The sequence below is a fragment of the Poecilia reticulata genome, linkage group LG21 (genome assembly GCF_000633615.1).
Source record: "Poecilia reticulata strain Guanapo linkage group LG21, Guppy_female_1.0+MT, whole genome shotgun sequence".
Classification (NCBI taxonomy): Eukaryota; Metazoa; Chordata; class Actinopteri; order Cyprinodontiformes; family Poeciliidae; genus Poecilia; species Poecilia reticulata.
Window position 1 is genome coordinate 10,051,707 of NC_024351.1, and position 26,072 is coordinate 10,077,778.

The 26,072-nt window shown below is 39.5% G+C and overlaps 1 protein-coding gene across 2 annotated transcripts in view; it reads right to left on the reverse strand.

Moving 5' to 3' along the window:
- Positions 1 to 26,072, reverse strand: part of LOC103457461 (glutamate receptor ionotropic, kainate 2-like) — an 84,977-nt gene that overhangs the window by 43,396 nt on the left and 15,509 nt on the right. Inside the window, exons 2-6 of one of the 2 annotated variants that reach the window (XM_008397599.2) lie at positions 15,109 to 15,276; positions 13,895 to 14,158; positions 10,055 to 10,236; positions 7,733 to 7,786; positions 6,218 to 6,391 (exon numbers count right to left, since the gene is read on the reverse strand). In XM_008397599.2, the coding sequence (XP_008395821.1) occupies positions 6,218 to 6,391; positions 7,733 to 7,786; positions 10,055 to 10,236; positions 13,895 to 14,158; positions 15,109 to 15,276 (842 nt within the window). The remainder of the gene's footprint in view (positions 1 to 6,217; positions 6,392 to 7,732; positions 7,787 to 10,054; positions 10,237 to 13,894; positions 14,159 to 15,108; positions 15,277 to 26,072) is intronic. The other variant, XM_008397600.2, reaches the window with a different exon arrangement.

Genomic DNA, 26,072 nt, shown 5'->3' on the forward strand with positions numbered 1-26,072 from the left:
GTCTTCCTTTTTCATCCTCTGCTCCTGCCATTCCTCATTTAAACCCCCAAAGAAATGAACCACGCTCAAACCCCAGCCACGGATGAAGAGTGTGTCTTGGTGAGTGCATTGTGTGAACATTAATATAAGTGGATTTATCTGCTTCTAAATAGCATACTGGTAAACCTGCCTGCAGTATGTATAACGCGGCTTCTGGTTCACTCCTCTATGCCGTTTATTTCCCACTGGGGATATGACACCCTGCCATAAAGAGTTATACAAAATGGCCGTTACAGACAGGAAAAATTTGTATAAGCTTTCCAAAAAAAAAAAAAAAAAAAAAAGGCTTCCTATGAATTACATTATATGATAAAATATCCAAATAAATTATCTTTATTATGCAACCTGGTACAAATGCAATTTAGTTTTTTTCTAAACCAGTTTGATTGCATATTCTAATGAAATACTTTAAATGTTTGGTGGATGCACATGTTTTCCCATTTGCTCGTTGTGTTTTCAGTTCATTATGCCTTTTTAAGTCTAACATGATTCTCATAGCCCCCAGAAGAGCTAAAAGCGGTCCCTGCTATGTGTACTTACTATTAATAAAAGTCATTATTATGAGCTATTACACCAGAAATTTCAATTGTGTTGATGACACTGGAGAACATCCAGCTCTCTGTGGAGGTAATTACAGCTCAGTGAAATGCAGACATCAGTAAAATTATTTAGAGGTAGAAAACAACTGTGCCTAAGGCTTCATAAAGGGAAAGATGATCAATTTCATATTTCCTTGGTTAAATGTAAGTGTATTCTTAATTCATTTAATCAGGATTAAAGAATTTAAATTAAAGTAAACCAACCCATCAAATTATCTCATTAGATTCGTAGGAAGTAATTATTTTCGGATGGGAAGCTCTTTTCATGGTGGTAGCTCTGCATATTCATATATCCATTAGCTTCATGCTATTTGCGGCAAATAACAAATTGTGTTTTTCTTTTAGGGTTGACATGCCAGCTCTAATATTAGCCCGCTGTGATGTTCTTTCTAAGAACTGTTATGCATGCACGCTGTTGGGTGTAAGTACTGTTTTAATCCAACAATTTAATGTAGCATTGACCTATTTGTGATTACTTGTGTATTAACTCTCTGTTATTTTCCTGCATATCGACTGTGTTTGTACTGATATTATTAGACGTACACCAGTTGGACAGCACTTTGTAAGCTTTATAGAATTTCATGTAGCCTTTCTTTGCATTAAATATAATTTTCTCAAAGCTGAGGCAGAGCACAAATGTACCTTCAAGGTTTTCTCTCTACTATCACAAGGTCTGCTGCAGTAGTTACATGCCTGAACCAACACACACACACACACACGCACGCACCCACGCGCACAAACACGCACACACACACACGCACACGCACACACACTTTTTGTCACAGTCCATTGATCTCATGTGTGCAAAGGCTAGTCTGACCAAAGTATCAGCATATGGCCAAGTAGACCGCAGTGCATGCCTAAGTCCAGCCTATTGTCCAGGGTGTGTGTCGCCAAGAAGATAAATACATAATGTACTCTAATGAGCTTGTTCTTTCTATGGTGTTTACATTACACGACAGAGTCCAGTGTTGGATAGTTTTACACCATCTTATATTAATGCCTCTCTTTAGGCTGACAGCCAAAGAACTAAGTGATAGAAAAAGGTAACACTTCAAACATAATAGTTTTGAATCCAATGGAAACTGAAGTGGAAAGAGTATTGTTCCCATCAACCCATCAATAAAAATGTCTCTGACATATTTGCTTAATCAGTCACAAAATTGCAAGATTTTGTCACTAACCAGTTTGAGTGCTGCTCAAGTTCAGTTCGGTTCCAAATATTATACTAATGCCTAAGAGAAACTGCATCAAAACTTATTTAATGTTCAGTTTCCAAACCATCTTTTTTCATGCTCATTGCACAGCTGTCACCAGCCAATCAGCCCACCTTAAGCACAAACGGCTCTGCGGACACCCACTCCTAAGATATCTTTAAGAAAAGTTTTATGGTTTTGAGGTGGGAGAGACAGCTGGAGTTCCTATACTTTTTGAACTAGAAACCTTGTTGCAGGGCAACAAAACAGTGGTACTCAAAATGAAACAGTATTTTCATTATTTCAACCACGGCAGGTGTATTTCTTTTTTTTCTTCACAGTTTTACATTCAATTTTTTGAATTATTTCAACCACGGCAGGTGTATTTTTTATTTTTTTTCCACAGTTTTACATTCAACAAAAACTGAAAAACTCATTAGCTCTCATAACCCATATATGTAGCAGTTATTAATAACGCGGACAGGTGAGGCTCATTTTTATAATAAAAATACTTCTATTGCTCAGACATTTTTCTAAGCTGTCATTATCCATGGAATCCTCAGATGCATTTCTAATACCATCCCATACTGAGAATAGTTGCCTACATGTAACAACTGGGTAGACTTGCTCAACAAAAAGGTTGCCTTAAGATGCTATCCTACTTGCGTGACTGACTTTATTTATCAAAACTGCACCCAGCATCAATATAGGTACGCAACAATGATGTAATAGTAACCTGTATTTGTATGACCTTCAACCGTTTGGAATTGTATGCATGTTGGTCGCGTGTGTTTGTGTGTTGCAGCTTGGTGAACTAGAAATAATTGTGCTTGTGTTGAGTTGGTGTATGCGAATGAATTTGTCGCCCAGAGGTGCACAGTTGTTAGAATGATGAGAACAGTGGAAGTCCTGTAACAACACCAAAGGGAAGCAAAGGACGGGTGAACCCAACCCTAGAAAGCTCCAACAGCCCAAAGCAGGCAAACACAAAGCACCGCAATGGGGCAGTTATAAGCCCCACGCAGAGGAAGGATGTTGGCGAAGCAAAAGAGCAGCAGCACCCAAGTGCACAGAGTGAGGATGATACCCCACAACCCAGCCACACCATCATATCCCGCCACGCAGTTCAAGCCCAAGACCCAGTGACTCTGACGGCCCACCCTTACGGGCACGACCTGAATATCCATTCAAAGAGAATCTCCACCAAATCACCCCCCATGCCCTTTACACCTCCTTTACTCATTCATCAGAGACCCCCAGGCCATCGCCACACCCCAGCCAACAACAATCGAGTTGAAAAAAAAGGAAAAAAAAAAGAGTGTGCTACCAATGGAAGATAAACTATGGGCAAGTGACAATAGGATACTCAACCTTTTGCATAGCATTGTTCTCAGTGCATCTATTTGTTTGTAGAGCTTAATTTTCTACAGGCTATAATTTCACTTTAGGAAGCTACAATTATCCTGTGACCAGCAACACATTCAGTATATAAGAAAATAAATTATACTAATTAGTATCCATGTTTCTTATTGCGCGTTTCTACACGTCAGAAACATTCTTTTTCAAACACATTCAGGAGGCAACGCGCAAAGCATGTCTTTGGCTGCGAGCTTGAACTTCTCAGAATGCATGTTTGCCGGAGACGAAACTCAGCCTCACCCCCAAAAGGCACTGAATGTCACTGTGATTTTACACTGGCCCCCCATTTACACATGCCTTGTGATGTGAGAAAACATTGCGTGCAACTTTCAGCAGTTGCAAAAACCTCACATTGTACCTCCTGTCCATTCTTCTTTGTCTTTCTTCTCATCAAAGCCCTCTTTGCCTGCAATCTCTATCACCTTCCTCCACACCCCTCCCTCCCCTCAATCTCAGTCAATCAATCCCCTCATGAAATCACAAGGTGACATGTACAGTGTTGTCTTGGTAACCATTGCTACACAACTGTTGCCTGGCCAACGAGTGCAAACAAGCTCCTAGCCCAGCACGGGGCTGGAGCAGCACAAACGTTGAACAAGGCATCGAGGAAAAGCAATAAAAGCCTGGAGGAAGGTTCAGGGGGACGCAGGGTCACACACTGGCTGCTGCAGTCCACCCTCTATTTAATTTAATGACGCCATTAACGCTGGATTCTTCAGCCAAAGTGCTGCAGCATAAATATCAGGAAATCTGCTTGCTAAATAAAGAAGACTGTGTTACACAAAAGGTAAGAGCTATATATCTTGTAAAGCCAGCAGAAATGCTAGTCTGCTATGCATTTATCAAATCCTTAGAAGGACTTTACCTTTAAATTCATCCTGAATTATCTTCATTCAGTCATGTCATAGAATTAGCTTAAGTAAGGCTGCATAAAGCAAAGGTCCTCAAACTGTAACACCAGTACCCCTTTAATGACAAATAGAAGAAATTCTGGCATCGACCCCTTACAACATAAATAAATAGCTAATTACCTGATAAGCCCCAGGTAAAACATTGTTAAAAAAAAAAACCTTTGCTTCAAACAGTAACTACTCAGATGTGAACTGCTGTAGAGGGTATGCTAACTCTATATTGGCAAGTGCATAATTTTTGATGTGAATAAGCATCTTTGAGACATTAGTTTTTTAATACAATTTGTCCTATTGTCCAAAATCTGTAACATCAATAACAGCGTTACCAATCAATTTTTATACTTTCTTTTTAAGATTACAAATTTCATTAAAAAATGTTTCTATGGTAATAAAGACATTCATAAAATGCTTTTTACTTGTGCTGTCCTTCTAATGCATACAAAACACTTTTTTGCTTGTTATAATCACATGATTACAAACGCTTAATGCATCAGTTATATTTCTAAACATTTTTATTTTTTTTAATTTGCATTAAAAGGTTATGAACTTTAAGTTTAAACAGAAGCAGACAACACAAACCTAAGAAAAAGTCACATTGACAACTTATGACATCTAGGATACAGGAATAAAATCAAATCTGAATCCCCAACTTATAATTTGACTATTCTGTCTTTTGAGAATTGAATGCACCATAAACCTCATCCTTCAGCCAAACATTTTGCACTAAATGATATTAATATTTTCTTCCCATTTTTCTGTTTTAATACCATTTTTAAAACTATAAAACAGCATAGTCCAAGTTCTCTTTAATTGCTCTTTAGAGAGCAATAAAACATTTCTCATTGTGTTTGGTACCTAAGAACTATAAAATTCACCCAATTAGATCATGTTTTTGAAGAAACAACTGCTCTAAATACTGAAAGAACCGATACTTATGAAAGAAAAAACATTCTAATGAATCACTTTAACAACATTAATTCACAGAATTCTGTTTCTGGAGAAGAACCTCATTTTGAGTAATTTTCCTTCCTCTGTACTTGTTTTGAATTCAAGGTTCACATGCTGGTGCATGTCCTCTGGGGAAATGTTATTTATTCGTTATAAAAACCACGTGCACTGCAGTGTCCTCACAATATGTTAGATTAAAGCATGTGGAAAAACATCAATAGATATATATTATTGATGGTGTTTTTTTTCTTTTTGATCAAAAGTTAGAGAATTAAAGCTGTTATTGTGTGGATACACACTGAGAGCTGTACCAAATCAGACACAGGCTGGTCGGAAAGCCTTTGATGAAACGAGATTTCTTTTAATGCACAGATTTCTACATGCTACACTCGAAATCTGCCAAGAAAAACAGAATGGATTGCTGGAGAAAAGAAAGGTGTTTGTCTCAGAGGAAGGTGCTGCGAGGGAGGTGGAGTAAATTGACTGTTTACAACAACAGACCCAGAGAGGGACCTTGAATGTCCATGACGAGCTCCCTTCCCTTTTTTCACTTTCAAGTCACCTTATCCCCGGGTTTTTCTGGATGCCATCCTAAAAAAACCAAGGCCATAATTTCCATCCAATTTGCTCCCTCTCTCTGCATGAACACTGACAGATTGTCATATTTTGGCCATGCTCCCAGAGGAGTGCTGTGAGAGGCAGGAGGGCAGATAAACGGCTATTACCATTCACACCGGCTCATTACTGGGCATTTAGACCCGGGAGCACCAACTCCAAAGCTTCACGCAGAGGGCATTTATGCTGCTCCAGCTCCCACCCCAGGAACCCAGCAGCACTGGCCTTGTGATTGACAACTAACACCCAGCCATTTTTTTTTAAATACTCAAATAAATAGGGAATATGTCAAAACACAACAACAGAAATTAACGATTGCTCACAAGCACAATTTCCTGCATCACAAAATCTTCCGTTACCATTACTTTATAGATGGCGTCCGATTGATTCGGTCATTGAGACAGAAACATTCCGTCGCTGCAAGCATGTTTTTTTTTTTTTTTTTTTCCCCCCCACATGGGTCGTAAGCGCTGAAAAAGGCTAAACCTACTGTCATGAATCCGTCCAGCAGGCCTGAGTCTGGTTTGGGTGGGGCTTGTAGCCGCTCCATTGACCACTTCTCGATGATTGATGACACCTGAGAGTTTTCCGTGTTGAGAATGCGAAACCCAGTCATGTTAACTCCACTGTAGCGATACGGTTCCATATCGAGGGCAAAAAGGTCCTGGAAGCAAAAAAAAAAAAAAGAGAGAAAAAAAAAAAAAGATGAAAGCATAATATCGTGTTTGATCTAGAAAGAAGTTTACATAAATCTTTCATCATAATAGTCAAGAGAAGTGAGCTGATTGACACTCATGGCCTAATGACTGAGGGCTAAGAGGTTTATCTAAAGGTATTTTTATTTTTTATTTTTCATCATACTGAGGCGGTAGCCTTGATTAAGGCAAGATTTCAAGGTCGCAGCCAGTCTTTTGGTGGGTTGCCATTTATCATGTGGATGTGAAAGGACAACCCAATTGTCCTGCATGCAGCATATCTGGCATCTGACCAGGCAGATGTCTCTGGGACACAACAACACAGTTGAAAGAGCAACAGCAGGTGACGGACGCGGAACACGGGTGCCATGGTCAATATTTGCTGTTCCGAAACCAGCTCGGATGGCTCGGTACCAGTATACAGTAGTTCAGGCCAGCGCCGTGGCCACTTTTCTGCCAAACACTGGCTGATCTCGAAGTGGGCAAGTTTCCATTTCAGCGGCCAAAACCACTATTCTCTTTCCTCTTTCAATGACATACCTGCTGTCAGTCTCATTACATACAGAGAGGATTCTACGTGTGTGTGGACGCAGACCTCTTTTTTTCAGGTTCCAGCCTTTCTTCTGGACTTCCAAATAACATAGTGCATCATTTGTTTGTTAGAGCTATAATGGACCAAATGGATGACACTATCATCTGTTCAGGGCTATTATCTGAGCTCTCAGTCTTATGTTCTCTGGCTTTACTGGGGATGTGCTGCTTTTCATCTGGAACATAGCGGTGGGCAATCTTTGTAGTAGCAAGATCAAAGATTTTCTTTGGAGAACTTCAGTGGCACCCAGAGTCAGAATAAAATGTTTCCACCTGCTTTTGTCTCCCACATCCAGGTTTCTGGTCAGCCAGGTGGGTGCCGGATTAGGGGGGGGGGGGGGGATCAATTTTTGTTAAACTTTCACAACTGATTTTAACATGCACAGAGAGTGCAGACTAAGTGACAGTCATAACACAGTTGAAAGTGACTCAGCTTTCTGAAGCAACCTAGTTTTATCGGTTTGCAGTGAAGCTTTGAAATGAGTCACACACGGCAAAAATCACGTTGGACTCTTTTCTTTGTCTCTACAGAAAGCTCTATGTTGAATTTTGCTCTGAGAGAAGAAAAACTCTTATCAGATACACAGACGGATGAATTTAGTTTTCCAGCAAACAAAACTGATAGTGTTTGTGCCTAGAAAAAAGGAAAGGGTGAAAAAAAAAGATATTACTAAGCGTCATCAGAAGTGCAAAAATATTCAGAGTGCCAATTTACTCACCAGGGTAGTAAAAATGTAATGGTAGTACTCAGTCATCATGCCCATGGCCAGGGCCTAGAAGAGAACAAAAACCAGGAAGTGTAATATAAATTTGCATTTAAAACCAATTCTAAGAATGCAATGTCAACTAAAAGATGTTTTTATTCAGCTGTTTCTGTAACACTACATAGCAGCTGACAGCTGGTCAGTAAGAATGACGAGAAGAGGAAAAAAAACAAAACATATTTTCAATAAAAGGCCAACAGACACTGCTGGCTGGTAGATGTCTCAAAAATACTTGAGTGGTTGACAAAAATGCTTTGGAAATAGTCGCCTCATTTTGTGTTCATTTAAACAGAAATACTGTTTTCTTTGTGTTTATTTTTATTAGTAAACTCCACAGGATTCAACTTCAGAAGAAACCAAACTTTCCCTCTTTGTCTTAATTTTTGTTTTGCTTTCACATATAGTGTTGAAATATCTGCTTTAGAAAGAAGTTCGAAGTAGATATATTTCACACCAAATGTGTTATTTACACTGATAAAAATGTGTTTATTTCACAGTTCGGTACCTACAAACTGCTGCACCTTGTTTTTGGCAAACACAAAGAAAGATTTTTCACCACCCGTATTGTAAGGAAATGTGGTTATGCGACTAATTTATTTTAAAACACGAGACATACAAAATAAATAATATCTCGTGGTTTACTTCCGTAACTCATTTCAAGCGCTGAACGGTCAGTAAACATTTTAGAATATATGCCGGATGTGGCAGATGGCCTCTCACGCTGGACCGAATTGTGCTGAAGGTTTCTTCCTGGTAAAAGGGAGTCGTTTCTTTCAATTGTTACCACTTGCATGTTCAGATTGGGGCACTGCTGCAAAATTAACTAACTGTAATGTGACAATATTGAACTAAAATGATCCGTTTACAGATGAACGGGAGTAGGTCCGTACCGTTAGCTCATTTGCTCATGCGCTTAAAGAAATACTGCCGGATCATTGCTAAAATGTAGACAAAGTGTAACTTTTTAATTTATGATAAAAAATAGTTATGATTATTTTTGGTAAATTGTGCAGCTTTATTATGTAGATAATTGTGTATTGGACTGAGTGGACTGTTCCTTGTTCACAGAAGGACAAGAGAAGACTTGTCCTTCAGGTGAAATGGAGCTTTGCTTCAGTTCACCTGCTCAACTAACAAGTTTATTATTAAATACACACATTTTCTAAGAGATTAAATGATATAGTACAATTATATATCCCATGTGTTCAAGAGAAACACAAATGTATTACTCCATCTATCCTTGTGTTTGACTCTTGTTCACATTTACTTGATTATTTTTTCAGAAAATAGCAGCCATACTAGTGTAGCAAAATGCCATTAAACAGTTTTATCTTCATTTCTTGTTATTCTCTTTAAATCATTTATTATTTCATGATTACAGTGAAATTCACAAAGAACAAAGGGATAAAAAAAAATACCCCCTCTCTACCCCTTCTGGTAGTGTTTCGTTTAGCATCTGCACAAAATGAGCTGACAGAACAGATCGTGCTTCCGGAACAGATTGGGCAGTGACAGAGGACTGAACTGAACTAGAGCAAAGATGGCTAGAAGAAGTTTTGCTTCAGTTCACCTGCTCAACTAACAAGTAACAAGTTCAAGTTGCAAAATCAAAAGATTACATAATACGTTTTGCTTTGACATAAGTTTTCGCCTGCGAGAGAGAATGCTAAAATACTCTTCAATAAAGACTTCACTTCGATAAGAGCCGCCGCAACTTTCATAAATAACGACCTTCAGTTAAATGAACTCAAGATGCCTGAGAGCAGAGATGGACATTCTAATTAAGAAAAAAAAAACTTTATTGTGCAATTGAGAGCATCCGTTAGTAGCGGTCAGTCTTCAGGATCTCATTATATACAAGGGGAGTAAAGGTGCACAGAGTAGAGAGGAGGAATCCAACAGGAGGCGTAATAAAGTGAACACACTATTGTTTTAGCACTTATACATAATGAATGAGGGATGTGCTTCTGTGTTCAGTCCTGACTTTACGAGGGAAATTATGTAAATTTTGTTCCTAAGTAACTTTTTAATTAAATGCGGAACATAATATGATAAAATTGCTCATTTATTCATCAATTTAGCTCCTCTCAGTTCATACATAGTAAATTTCGGGGGGCGAATAATTTGCGAGTGTTTTGCCGAACGCAATTTTTTCCCCATTACTTCTCATCATACGGTTGTGGAAAAAAAAAAAAAAGAGAGAGAGAGAGAGAAGTCTGTTTCTTTGTTTCTGCTACAGGCCCATGAAGGCATCTCAGCTCATTAAGGTGACGCCACCTGTTTCAGAATCCAGGCAGCCATCTCGTGTCCACAATCAAAGATGACATGAAACTCCTTTGCCTTCTTCATCTCCTTCAAAAGTGGCTTGGCGTCCTTGGTCTCTGTGGGCAGCTGCCGGATCTTCAAACGAATGTTGTATCGTGACGGAGCCTTGATCAGCTCCTGGAGTCGAATGAGACCTGCGGACAAAGAGGATAGCACATAGCATGAAAGAGGAGTTTTAAAGATGGAGCAAAATACCGTGTTTGATCTGTCGCCATTTTGAAGCATCTCTGATTCTAAGGGTTGCCATAAGAAAAAAAAAAATGGAATCAGAGTTTCTCAGCAGAAAAAGGCTCATATGCATGCCTTTCTAATCCACACTCTATTGATCCTCCTACACATGCTTGGCAAGCAAACAGACTGCTACAGACCTATCAAGAGAATGCTACACCACGCCACCACATTGCTTTTAAACCAAAAGCGCAAAAACATGAAAAAAATAAAAAATAAAAATCTCGATCTGCACCCTCCTACATTAACTCCCAATCTGACAGCAGCCTGCAAAGTGTTGATTTGCTCCTTGTGTTCCACGACACCACACAAAAGCGCCGAATGGGTTCAATTTTACCCTGATGGAAAGCCGCGGTCAATTCTGCCTCTTCTGTCTTTTCACACACACTTCAGATGTGTTCTGACGAGAGAGAGACTGTTTGCCCAGCTTGTACTTCCCCCCACCCCTGTGGGGGAGCCTGACGCCGCCGTCACATATTCAGCTACAATCTTCACCTTTCATTTCTCGACCGCACACTCAGGTAGACGGCTCTCCAGGAGACTCTGTGATGAGATTACAATGAGTTTCTCCCTCGGTAAAGAACTTCAGAGTCCAGGGATGAAAGGGGCTGGATTGATAGGAGAGATGATTACTTGTCATGGGTATAAAAATGGATGGAGCAGAAAGGGTAGTTTGAGAGGGAACTGGAGAGAGATAGGATTTTTTTTTTTTTTTTTTTTTCGTTTTCTTCCTGTGGAACCTCTTTAAGTTAGCTCAGCCATTTTTTTTTAAGCAAAGTGCTGTGTGCGCAGTTTAATGGCCTCGCTGTGCGTACGGCTCGGTCTCCCCGAGGCCCCGCAGAAAAATTGGTGTGAAACAGATCCACGGCAAGTCTAGTTGTGAAAAGAACTACAGCAGGAAGGGATTCTAAACCTCCGAGAGTTGTCCCCAGGTAATCCCTCCAGATCCCCACTCTGGGGCATGTCTGCTTCTCCCTGTTTTTGTTCGTGATGACACTTTGGGAGGTGTTAAGCAAGGAAAAAAAAATCTGTCAAGGGAGCTCAGCGTTTGGGAAACACTGTCAGTGTGGATGTTTGTGAGCTCTGGCTAATGCCTTCAGACTTTCCCCCTGGATCTTCTAACGGCCGTGTGTGAATATTTTATCCCCTCCGATAGTTTTTCCTGCCAGCCGTCAGATAGACTCCAATCAGCAGTGCAGGGCCCTGGAGCATGAAGCTGTGTGATTACAGCCTGAGACTGGGACCGGGCGGGAAGCGGAGCGGGGCTACGGAACACGGCTACGCAGCTGTCACACTCTTCAGAAAGTCAGGTGTCGTACAGCAGAAAAAAAGAAGAAAAAAAAAAACAAAAACATATCCAGACACTAGGCCCAGGATACCTTCGACTGACAGAGAGGGGAAAGCGAGAGGTTATCTGTTGGAATCTCTCGGGGGGGGCAATTTTAAAGGGATTTAGGATGTGAAAAGTGCCAAGCGTCGAGGAGTGGAGTGACGAACAGTGATGAAGATGAGTCAAAATAATGCGGCAGTCGGGCTTTCGAGACACAAGCCGAGGTTGTAATGGTGATAGAATGCACCAGGATTGTCTCTTTCCTGATGCTTTTCACATTGTCATGTTACACCAACAAACTCCAAATGATTTTTTTTTATAGAGACTGTATGAGACAGACCAATATAAAGTAGCTCACAATTTAGATGTGGAAGCAAAGAAATACATGGTTTTCAGAAATCTGTACGATTAAAAGCCTGGAGAATCTGGAGTGCATTTGCACTCGGCCCTCCTCTCTTCTGTAGAAACACCTTTCGCTGCAATTACAACTGCAAGTCCTTTGAGATACGTTTCTACCATCTTTACACATCTGCAGACTGACAGCTTTGCTCATTCTACTTTGCAAAGTAGCTCAAGCTCGGTCAGACTGCACAAAGGGTGTCTGTGAACATCAGTTTTCGAATCTCGTCACGGATTCTTAATTGGATTTAGGTCTGTACTGTTCTTGTACTTGAAAACGACTGAATCGAAAGTATCACTTTGCATCTGTGGTGATACGTTTTGAGTTCTTATTCTGTTGGACGGTGAACCTCTGGCCCCAGTCTAAGGTGCCTACAGGTGTTGCTGTATTTTAAAAATGTCTATTCAACAACTGTCCTGGATTTAGCTTTCCATCTAACCATCCACTCTGATAAGCTTGTACCACTTCAGATGGTTTTAGTTTTACTCCAAGCACTCCATTTTGCATATCTTTAGTTTGTTCATTTTTGATCTCATATGTCCACTTCTGACTTGTCTCAAACTAGAACCAAGATGTCTTATGGTTTGGTTGCACCAGTGGTTTTCTTTGTGGTTCTCTTCCATAACGGGCAGCATTTTCGTGGAAGAGTACAAAATGTTGTTCTGTCAAGAGATTCTTCCATCCGAGCTGAGGATCTCTTCAGCTCCACCATGTTTACAAAAGGCCTTTTAGTTGCTTTTTAAATTAATGCTCTCCTTGAAAAGCCCTGTCAACGCGAGTGGGTAGTAATGTCGAGGGTTGTTTGAAGTTGTGCCATACTCCCAATATTCAGATGATGAATTGAGCAGTAAACTTCACTCCAAACTATTAGTCTAGCCTGTCTGCTGTGCTTCTTGGTTTTAAAGATGCCACTTGTTCGTACACGGAAACCATTTTGCCTAATTAGGTGACCTCTGGAGAAAATGCCTTGTCCAAAAATTCGTTTAAGGAAATCAAACTGAAAGTGAGCGGAGCACATGTGCGCTGCACCACATTTTTTAAAATTATTTTATAAGAAACCTTAGGCTTAAGGGGTACGAATTGTTGCGAAAAGCACCGCATGTGGACAAAAGCAACAAATCAATGTTTTATATATTTAGCGGCACAATTACAAATGACAATTGCAGGGCACGATCCAATCGAGCGAAGCAGGGAATGAATTCATTAGACAATCTGTCTAAAGTCTAAAGTGTGATTCTCCTTGCGTCTCTTTGTAAATTACTTAGATTTAGTTGTCAGCCACATCATGCCAAATAGCTCATAAATTGAGGATAAGCATTTGAATATTGTCATCTTCTCCGGAGCGACTACACTACACCTCATAAAAGTATCACTGTACTCAAGCTAAAATATGACTCGCCTTTTAAAATGCATATTATGAGGCACTCCACAAAGTTACAGCACAGACAGAATAGCTCGCAGACACATTTGATAGCCACCCTCGGAGATCAAGTGTCTCTGTGTGTTATTAATGGCTGTTGTCAGCCCCCACATACTACAGTTTTGCATTGCATTAAGCTGAAGAGACACAGGGTCATTCTGGGTAATTTTTTTTCTGAGTTTTATTTCTGTCCTGCTGTTCAGTCTCTCGGAAGACTGACATTGGCAGCACCTGGAGGACTAAGACAGAACAGTAAGCTATTGATTTCTGAATTAACTTGACAGGTTACAAAGCGTCCTCTGAACTCTCGGGAGCAGTGTGGCACTTTGCAGTTCATCCGCTCCCTGTTTTTATCTTTATTCCGAGATGTTTCACGGTGTGAATGCAGAGAATAAAGACAGACACCGACTGTACCTGTACCTGTGCTGTCGTCATAGACCACGGTGACAGTTCTCCACTTGAAGAAGTGCACCAGGTCGAGGATGGCTCTGCTGAGGGAGGAGAAGTCAGGATACAGGCTGACATAGTACGAGTCTCTGTTGTCAGACACTTGATGCTTCCATTTGGTCTGGATGTGGGGCACTCCCAAAGCGTTGCAGATGGACTGGACTGCGTTGGCAGAGGAGCTGTGCGAGGGGCCAAAAATGGCTGCCACTCCAAGAGAAAGCTGGTCACATGCTGGCGTGGAAGAAAGCAGAAGTGTACATTAGGTCAGTTTTCTTTTTCTAGTGGGACTCTAAATTTAATCATGTTTGACTAGATTAACTTCAGTACTAATTTTTGCACAAAAACGTTGTCACACGAGGAGAAGTGTATCTTGGATTCATAAAATTAATTAGAAGCTATATATTATATGCCATATAATAAAATATTTATTATCCAGCTTCATCCAGTGTTGTGCTGAGAAACCTTGGTTCCTCCCATCCGTATGGATGATATTTTGTCATGTAGCCGCTACCAAAGCATCGCTGCATACATTGGACATTTATTTATTGACTCATTATTCCTTATGGCTCTGGCAGGATAACAAAAAATACACATATTTTGTTTAATTTTATTATAGATATATATTTTTGCTTTCATTAGATCATACTTCTAAGTTTCTTTTCAGATGCAGAAACGCAAAAGTTTACGGAAGCTCATTTAAAAACAAACCATTTCTGTCTTCTAATTAGATTATGCTTTTCTACATAAAGTAAAGCACCGCCAAAATTGCACTAAACTAATATTATAGTTGTGCGAGAAACTACTGCATTTACGCACAACTTCATTTAAATGCACAACATTTTCCAATGTTTTGAGAAGCAAATGGAGGAGTCCAACAGAATGATTTTGGACATTTTGAGCCACGTTTCCTACTTTTGGTTAAAAATCCACATGAGATAAGAGGGGACTTTTCAGGATTCTTATAAAACGGAATAATTAGAACAGCAGAAGCCAATTAAAACTTGCTAGGACTTCCAAGGTATAAGGTTATGCTGTGAAACCTTAAAGTTCAATAAAGTACCATATAATAAATATATGCAATACAAAAAAATATAGGGGGCACAGTAATTGTAAAAAAATAAATAAAAAAAATTGTGTTACTTTAAGATTTAAATTTAAGTTTTGCACATTTTTTTACTCACCTTTTCGGGAGGCCTCAAAGCTGTCGAAGATATTTATTCTCTGGATGTCATAGGTCAGTGTGGTGTTCGGGAGCAATGTGCGGTTCCTGTTGATTGTGTTCAAGGCAAATTTGAAGGCTAATTCCTCTGCTCCGGAGGGGCCACTCTCAATGGATTCAAAAATTCCCCCTAAAAGCAAAAAGCAAAAAAAAAAAAAGCAAAATAATGAGTCTGTAGAAAAGACTATTTAGATTACTGTAGTTGCAGGAGGCTTCAAACAACAACATGATCGATTTAATTCAGGCAATTACAGATCAAACGGTGCATTCATTTTTTTTCCCTCCTAAATCCATAATGTTGATATCCATACTCAATTTGGGTGTATCTGTGCATTAAGCAGATTTACAGTGAGGATAAGATGCTTAGATATCAGGGTATTTGCATTCTGTGGGAGCCATCAGTTTAATTATAGGCAATTATCTGCACTGGGAGGTGAGGTCAGGGTTGGATGCCCTTCCTAAATTCTTTCGTGCAGACCGAGAGGTTGGCTCTTACTTTTTCTTCCTTTAATTTGAACAATTTTCAAATAAAATGCAAGCAAATGAACCTAACCAACAGAAAATAGAAGGATGAGAGAGAGAAAAAAAAGCAATGGAACAATTCACAACGTATGAGGAGTGAGGAGACGACAATAAAGAAGGCCAGTCAAATCACAAATGAAGATACAATTAGGACACTAATGTCTAAAATCCTTATAAAATGCCCATGAAAAAACAAAGACCGTATGAAAAAGCAGCGTTTCAGCATCAGACAAATAACCGCTTCTACAAAGTAAGGTGCTGTCTCCCTCTAAGAGCTCCCTCCAGACTTGTCAATTATTCTGGGCTGAACAGAGATGATTAAAGCTCCAGATGTTCCATCACCGTGATTTACAATCCCAAACAAACGAAAGCAGCGTTTGGAGCCGACTCACAAAAAATGTGCCACATTTTGTGATTATGTCAAAACTGATTTAGGAGGATTCGTTAAACAAACACCACATGTAAAAAAAAAAACAAAACAAAACGAAACATGTGGGTTGACTGTCATCACAGCCAAGATGCGCAAGGCTTGAGTGAGATTACATTTTTATTCATCATCTAATGTCCAAACAGTAAGAGAGGCGGGTACAGATAAATTTAGAATTGAATTAGGTTATGGAGAACGATGGGCAAAGTATCTCCTTGCATCTAACGCTAGGATGGATGTGCATCCCAAAAAAATGTGACAGTTATTGAAAAGTTCCTTTTTTAAGTACATCAATATACCAAAAAAAAAAAAAACATATGTAAACTACCTACACACACAAATGTTTTCACATCTTTACTTCTGTTGACTTGTGACTATTTTCCACTTGAAGCTGATGGAAACACGTCATTTACTTTTAATATTACATCAAATCAAATAAAACAAAACCTCACATTTTTCTTATAGAAATGTGGGCTGAATGTAAAGTCATTTTTTTAAATTATTTTAATCTGACAAGCCCCAGATATCTCTGTAAACGCAAATTTACAGAGATATTTCTACTTATGAAAAATAAACAGAATAAAAAAAAAAAAACTATATTTCGACATGCCACACCTTTGAAAGTAAACCAAAATCTTAAGAAAGCTTATGGAATTCAGACTTAAAAGGGAATGTTTGAGAGTTAAAAGATGAAAGAGGGCAGTGAGGGTGGTGAGAGCAGCTCTGCAAAAATTCTCTTGGGAATGAGAGGGGAGTTCGGGAGTCCATCCACAGCTCTCCTCTTCTCAGAGGGCAGAGAAAAGGATTGACAGAATAAAAACCGAAAAACTTGTTTACTGGTGCCGCGACATGGTGAGAAAATGAGACTGAAATATACACAGAAAGAGGGAAATTTTTTTAAAAAAAGATCATAAAAAAAAGAAAGAGGGGAAGTTGTACTTTAATGGACATTGTAGCTATAAATAGCATGTGGCTGTGGCAGGGAGTGATAGAAAATGTGTGCAGGAGGCCAAAGAATATGTCATTAACCCAGGGAAGTGATATTTATCACTGTCACCGCTGTGAAGCCATATTTTAGGGTCTTTTACTCTATTTTATGGTATTTTCATTTATACTCTGTATATGGATATACAGTAGATGGTGAAAGAAGACGTTCCAGTCCTGGACAGGAGTTATGGGTTACCTTTGCAGAGCAATATAGTAAATGTTTAAACTTTTGACGTGCAATTAAGGGAACTATTTTAATTAGTTTTCCTGTTTTAGCACTCCTTTCAGACGGCAGTATTACATCGCAGACATTCCACTGATAATCTTGAAATGATTGAATACCATAAAAGATGATAGAAATTATGTCTATCTGACCTAATACATAATTATTATATGAAATCCCAGGGGTAGCACATTGAACACTGCAGGCCTATTTCAGTGAATGTGAAGCTAAGCATAATGGTGTTAAATCATGCTCATCCGATTCCTTTCAGTCGCTAAATGACTTGAACATGATTTAACAGAAATCATTCAGTGGCTTCTAAAATTATTCATACCCTGTGCACATTACCAGAGTTTGTCACCTTACAACCTCGGATTTTAGAAGCAAAGTAGTACAGATATTCACAGTGAAGACAAAAAAATAATATGTATGTATAAATGGTTTTCAAAATGGCGCTGCACAGTGGCGCAGTTGGTCGAGCTGTTGCCTTGCAGCAAGAAGGTTCTGGGTTTGATTCCCAGCCCCGGTCTTTCTGCATGGAGTTTGCATGTTCTCCCTGTGCATGCATGGGTTTTCTCTGGGTACTCCGGCTTCCTCCCACAGTCCAAAAACATGATTGTCAGGTAATTGGTCAGAGTTTATAAGAGAAAGAAAGCAGCTAATATATGTTAGATGTTGAAACACCCCAAAAGACTTTTGGCTGTAATTACAGCAGAGCGTGGTTTTACGAAGGATTGCCTCGGGGGGTTGAATGCCCACCGCACATCTCAGATTTTTTTTAGATGTAAAACATTTTGAAATCCATGGTTGTTTTTATTCCAACTTCACAGTTAAGCACTACTCTGTGCTGGTCTAATAGATTCAATTAGAAATAAAATACTCTGAGTGTAACAGGAGAAAATGTCCAAAGAGGTCACAAACACTTGCACGCTGCACTGTTTACCTTTCAGAGAATACACAATTGCTATGGATGTTTCAAACACACTGAACAAACAACCAGAAAACAAAAATGGCTAATTTTGCAACACTTAACATGAATACTTAATTAAAATGTGTTTTTAGATCAAATAGCCTCTGTATTGATTGCTGTGACTGATGAATCTGACATTTCTCCCCGAGTGGACTTCACGAACCTCTAACTAGACTTTCCCCCTTCATGTCGTTCGTGTTCTATTTTTTCCTTGATTAAAGTCTAATAATACTACCTCTCTTATCATTTCCTCCATCCTCCTCCTTCTTGTTTTTGTGGTCTCTCTGATTGCAGGTGAGTGAATTACAGCTGGGATAATCAGCAAGTCTGCATCTGTCTGTGTGCGTGCGTACGTGCGCGCGTGCGTCTGCGAGAGTGCTTCTGTACGTGTGAACTGTGCAGTCAGACCGGGTATAAATTATGGTGCAACTGAAAGCCCAGAGTGAGTTATGAGCTGAATAACCACCCGGATGAGAAAACAGGCCAGCTGATCCAAAGGTCTCTGTGTGTTTAGATGAGGGTAGGAGTGTTGAGGCAATGTGCAGTTGTGTGTGTGTGTGTGTGTGTGTGTGTGTGGAGAGTAAAAACATCAAATATAAGCAGAAAGTCAAAATGAAAATGCAAAGCAAGACAGTCGCAGTTGGATTTGAACCCTTTTAAAGTCCTCTATTATATTACATACCTCATAAATAACTTTGTCACGTGTTTGCTAAATGAAAATGAGTTTTTTTGAGAAATACTTTTTGAGTACAGAAATGTCCTTCACATGCAATCATAACAAAATATCAATGCGATTCACGTTCTTTTAGTACATTTTTTCGTTCACAAGCTGTTGGGAGAAGTTATTAAAGCCGAGGCTATTTTTTTGTGACTTCAGAGCACTCTTGAGTCCTTGTAGAGAAAATGGCGTCGGGGAGAAAAAAGGGTTATTTACACACCAATGAATAGAAATCCAGCCCGCTCTTTCCACCCAAGGTTGCTCTGTACAATGAGCGATGAGAATCAGATATGTTGCCATAGTGACTCATCTATGCTATGGCGCCAAGGCATTGGCAGTTTTGGAATCTGAGCACCAGATTGGTAAAGGAGGGGGGGTTATTGTGACAATATGAACAACTTGACTCCGTGACTAATGGTGCAGCAGCAGGAGGGCGGTGGGCTGCAGGGTGGCTGCCTGAGGCAGTTGGCCCAGGTATGGGCATTACGTCTCTCACTTAAGGGCTCGAAGACCTCCGCCCACCCAGCACACCCCTATCCCCCTCCAGCCCCCCCATGGCCTGTTTCTGTCTCCCTCCATCTTTCAACAAGCGGGGATCAGTACTCAGAGCCAATAGGCAGGAGGCAAAAGTGATGGGAACGCTCCATAAATATCACTGAAATTCCCAGTGGGAGTGCTCCCCGACATGTTTGGCGGTGAATGGGACATGATGCATGAAGGCCTGCGGAGAGTTGCCACCCCCGGTCATTAATCTGATGCTCCCCTTGGTAGAGTGGTGGAGTGACCTTTCTGTGCTGCACAGGGGCCAATTCTCTCTCTCTCTACCTGAAAATATATCCCCAGATATCTGGACGGAGCACAGGGTATGCAGGACACTCACCTGTGCCGTTTGTACTCAATATAAACAGACCAGATAATAGGTGTACTGTGCAGAAAACAGTCCCTTCAATTCTCTGTGTGCCATTGCTCGACATGTATTCATTAGCAATTTGTTTTTGTGGCGTGATGCTCTTTTCTGTTTCAGTCTACCTAAATGAACCTGAAATTTACCAGAAAAATAATTAGATGTTAAGAGGAATGCCAGAAATAATTAAAAGACTTAATTGAACAAGGTGAGCCATTTTTCACCATCTTAAAAATGATAAGTTTCTACCATAAGTTGCCACTAATTATCTTTAATCACATTAAACATTCATTTACTATGCATTATTTACAGCTTAATCTTTGGTTTCTATTTTTAAGGTTGGCTTGGTGGGTTATTAGGCAATTTAGCAAGAGATAATAAAATCGCAATGAACATAATAAATAAAGTCAGGATTATTAAAGCAATAATTAATGGTTAAGTGATCAGTAATAAATAAGTCATTGGCAATTATTATAAGTCTGCAGCTGGCTCAGAGTTATGAATAACTGATTCATGAAGCCTGATCATTATTCGTGTTAAAAGGGGTATTTTGTATTTTCTAGGTACAGTTATTTTATACCACAATCAAGTAATTATGATATGATTTAATAAGCTCCAGCTTTTTCTGATACGCCGCCTTCAGTATGTCATCACAATAATGCTCCTCCATTAAGCCATTTAGTTACTTCTTAGGAGCCTTGAACTGGGACGTAGTTTGTACGATAAGCTCAGAAGACACGCAGTTCCATCAGGAATGCAGAATACCTCCTCTAAAGAAGTATTCTACATACTTCTCATTAAGCCCAAATTGTCACTTTTCTTGATTTGATGTAATATTCTAATCTTAACTTTTGTGTAATTAATTAATCTATTTAGCATGCTTTGCTGAGTAAGCTGAGGTACAGCAATGAGTGAGCTTTTCAATAATTTTCTAATTTAGTGAACATACACCGAGGCAGATTATGGAAAGAAGGTACAATGGCAAAAAGTAGTAATGCTTCATCCAGTGTTCTGCTGAGAAACCTTGGTTCCTCCCATCCGTATGGATGATATTTTGTCATGTAGCTACCCCTACCAAAGCATCGCTGCATACATTGGACATTTATTTATTGACTCATTATTCCTTATGGCTCTGGCAGGATAACAACAATGAGACCTTCGGGGTCTGGTAAACTTAATACCTCAAAGGGTTAGGATTTATGGCAGCTCAGATGGGTGTTTATAAGGTTGTTGTTAATTGGTGTAGTTTAAACAGTCATAAGTAACACTATTTAATTTGCTTGTTGTTTGTTCAGACATTGGCCTGCACCAAATTACACACTAGCATGCTAGTCAATGTTTTTTTTTTATTTAACAATATCAATGATGTCAGAATTGCAGTGTTTGTGCAAATGTTATACTTGGCATTGAAAATCATACCAAATGTAATAATGAATAGATCAAACTGGACATTTGATTGTAATTGTACCATTAAAAATGTGATAAATGAGAAAACATTTACAATTGAGAGTTTATTTGCAAAATGCAGCTCTGACCCGTTAGAGGTATTCCCGAATTGTTAGCCTTAAAAGTGGTAAACTATGAATGTCTGCCCGCTGCCTCGTCTAGACAGATAACTGGGATGGCTTGATTTTTAGACACTTCAGGTTGTGGCAGAGACTGAAGGGCAAGGGGAGAGAAATACTAATCAATTCAAGATTTAAGGTTGAGGTTGTTTATCAAATAATTTAATCAATGTGTTGTGGGCTGGCATGCTGTAGCGAAAGCATTACATAAAATAAAGTAAAACATACAAATGAATGAAAGCCGGTGACATTCAATGCTGCACCAAGAATCAAACAGTTGCAATATTTACGAAATGCTAAAAACTGAGGGCGATGCAGTCAGTAAATCAATGTCTGAAATTGATCAGTTGAAGGGCAAATGATACAGTCTGAAAACTAAACGTGGCATGATCCGACTATACCTCGCTTAGCTTGTTGGGGAGCGTTTCCTCCGGAACAGAATTAATCCTGCCAACCTAAAGCCTCTTGACATTAGAGTGGACTGTCACCTGCCACTGCTGGACGCTAAGCCTCAGGCTGACTCACACACTTGACGGTGCAAGTGTGAACACACATGAGCACGCATAGCAATGATTGAGACTAAACAAATCTGTCGGATAAGAAACAACTGAGTCTAGGGGAAATGTGACTGATGTGGGAATTTAGAGTGCACGCCTGCAGCATTCAGGGATACCTGCGTTCCGCTGCACTCTGCGTAATGATTAGCTTGTTCGTTGCCACAAGATCAATTTCATCAATCTCTTATAATGAGCACATACACAATCCTCAATTAGAAATGGTTGCCATGGCCATGGTTCCTGACCCGGCTCCAAGTAGGAAACCTGTGATCGTGTAACATGTATTAATTCTCAGCTTTGGCAACAGATGTGCTAATTTCCTGGGCTCTTTCAGTTCATAATAACGTGCCAGCTCCCTCCTCAAAATATGTGCTAATTTGCAAGTACTCTTTGTGGATGTGCTAAACTACCAGCTGACATTTTGTGTGCTAATTTGTCAAGCAGGGACCCCTTTTTTGTACTAATTGAGCCAAACTGTGAGTACACACTTCCACAGGCCTTGAATTGCTGAATTCCTAAATGACTTCTGTGTGCTGGTGGTTTCCAAGCCCTCCACAGCTCTCGAATTGCAAATGTGACTGAAAAGAAACCCTATCTGCTGTGAAAATAAGATGCATATGTGCTAAGAGCACAGGCTCGGTGAAGGGAACAGGCGGACACACACAGATTTCACAGAAATACAAGGCTGCTCTCGAGATTAGATGAGCTCTTTAAAGTCAAAATGTTACGATGTCACCAAGGCATCGTCAGAACACAAGTGGAAATTCAACAATAGGATGCGATATGCGCAGTTGTTAATTTCCATTAAAATGCATAGAAATGTTACAAAATGTAATATATCTTTCTGGGAGTTGTGTTGATGCACTCAGCCTATAGGTGGGCCCCATATGGTGAAAATGAGGGCTGACATATGGGTCCCATATGGGTTTGCCCATGTAGGGCCACAGCCTACGTGGGCCCTAAATGGGCAAACCCATGTGGGGCCACCGTGGCAACCGCGGATAAACCCATATAGCACCCCTCTGGTCTGCCCTCCTTTTCCCCATATGGGGCCCACCTAGGCATGCTGGCAGGGTGTCTGCACATATTTTACTAAGAAGACGCTGTGCTTTAATAATTGCTTAGACCAGGGGTCACCAACTCCAGTCCTCGAGGGCTAACGTCCTGCAAGTTTTAGATGTGTCTCTGCTCAAACACACCTGGATCAAATAAACTGCTCATTTCCAGCCTATTGCAGAGAGGAATGAATGCTGGTGAGGAAATTCAGACATTTTGGAGCAGAGGTAGATCTAAAAGTTGCAGGATGGTAGCTCTCGAGGACTGAAGTTGGTGACCCCTGGCTTAGACGAATATTGCTAGAGGAAAAACTGTTTTCTACATTAATAAGGAGGTATTGCCAATATCACAAGGCCCCTGATAGTAGACTAAGCATGTAATGGTTTGTTTTAAAGTATTAAAATAAAACAAAAACGAATGGTTTCTGCAAAAAAAAAACAAAAAAAAATCATAGACTGTTCTACTTAAATTTAAAGAAAACTGGCCCTCACCTCAGACACATACAAATATCTATGACAAGGATAACCAAGCATTGGTGACGATTTGTTTTCAAAAGCAGAGTTGGTTTAAAAATTGTCTCATTATCAATTCAACTTCTCACAACTTTCTTTGCATTTCATTTCTACACATTTTTATTTTATTTACATTTGGTATCCATGGACTCATGACATTTTTTTTACTGCAGTCAAGTATTTTAATGAATTAGAATAAATCATCATAAAAATGTTCAAATGTCATGCTTAACTAATTTAAATTTTGAAAACTTTGTTTTCAAAATTGCATTGATCTAATCGAGGCCAGGTGACAAACAAAATATTGCCTATAGATCCCCCATCAAGTAAAAATAATTATAAGCCGTAGATTGTGCAATGGTAGATACATTCAAATAGCTAACATTTTGTTGCCAAGAATGTCAGGTAAACTGGAATGGTAAAAAAAAAAAAAAAAGCTGAATGGAAATAAATGACCAAAAACCTAACAATACAGCAATAGTACTCTTGCAAAGAATTGAGAAAAATTTTATAAATGAACTAAAACCAACATTTATGTTGGTATTTCTGTTCATGCAAGCAGGTTAGCATTAGCACTGGAGAAAAGTTAGCTGCTAAAACATAATAAATATGCAGTTCAAAACTCTTAACATTTAAAACTGTAGTATTTAAGTTTTATAAAGAATATGTTTTATACAGGTTTGTTAAAACTATCACTATTTTGTGACAGTATGTTATGAGACAGATGAGCATTTCCACCCCGTCCCTGAGCTATTATTGAGGTCTGAAGAAATGCACCGCTCCCGGTCAAAAACAACCAATCAGAGCCAGCAGGAAAGTCTTAACGCTGCCACTCACCACTCACACACACACTTCTAAATGTGTAAATGAAAGAAAAACAACTTACCATTACAGGAAAACCGTTTATCCGCTGTCATCAGTGGCTACGCTAACTAGCTTGAGCATTCACAACAGCATCTACTGACAAACTATGGCGGTACAGGGAAGGGAGGGGGCGGGGGGAATCAGCTGGTCACATGACATTGTGGACCAGCATCTGGGCTCTGATTGGTTGTTTTTAGTTTGGGATAATCGCAAGAAAGCAGGGAAGTTAAATTATGTCTCATACCAAACTGTCTCCACATAGTGACAGTTTCAACAGATATGTAAAAAAGAAAAAAATCTTTATAAAAGTGACATACTACAACTTTAAAGGGATCAACGATTAGTTGTAGCAATCGCCTTTATTTGAGAAATATGTATTTTAGATGTAAAAATAAACTGTTTGGTTTAGTATTTTAATTTAAAAAAAACTATTGTCACGCGGAAGACGTCGTGTTGTTCAAGATGCAATGCATTTTGGGTAAATTATATTTACTGGGCTTGATTGGCTAGCTCCATCCAGCCAAAACAATAATTAAGCCTTTTCAATTTGAAACGGAGCGCATTTGAAATTGATGGGAATTTAGAAATCACAAGAGGTAATGAAGAAGAGGCGGACCAAACGGAGGAAGAAGAAACAGCTGGCAAAAGAAGCTGGTGTTTGTGCTGCTGTTCCCACCCTCAGCTTCATGAATGAAACGATGAATGACACGAACCTCTGATCGGACTGTGTGATCCGGTAAGTAGTTCTCTTAAGTAGCTCCGTGTCAAGTCTGGTCTTTGGTCTGTAACTCCTGCTTAGGGTCTGGTCTTCACATTCAGAACACCGTCTCTCCCCACTTTATTCCCTTTTGTTGCTTAGCTCTCACTCTTTGAGTGGCTCCGCTGAACGGAGACTGCTGTTTCGATTAGCATGGCAGTCTCGTAACTTCTAGTGTGAGGATATTGGATCATACCATTATGTGAAAGCAGAGAGGGGGGGGAATGACACAACTGTCAGGTGAGTCCATCTCCTCAGTAAATAGACAGTGGTGAGGAGAATGTGTCGCAAAACCCATAAATATAACTGCCACCTGTAAAAGAGAAGCAGCATCTGGCTGAAAAGTTATTGTGTAATAATAAATTATTATTATTATTATTATGGGTGTGTTTGGTAGATTTGCTTGCGGATTCAGTATATGAATTTATTTTTCATATGCTGAAAAACAGATTCCAAATAAATGAACCATTTGTTTTTGTTAAAAATTAAAAGTGACTAAAATATTACATAAAAGTGAGAATGTCTGCTTTTGTAACAGAACAACATACATAAGATGAAAGAAATGCCCTAGTCTTCTCATTAGAGAATATTGAACGGAAGACATTTTATCATGTATAGCATTCCTACTCACCAAGTTATGTTAACATATGGGGCTGCAGATGATAATAATTTAAGAGCCATTTGGAAGCTGAAAGCTCTTCTTCGGGAGCCGAGACACAAGAGCCAGCTCTCTGAAAAGAGCCGAAAAATGGCGACCCCCATGTGTGAAAAATATAGCGAAACATATTTTTTTTTTTGAAGTCATTGTGACGTTTGACGTATCACAAACAGCTATTTTTAAGTTAATAAGAAAATTACAACACA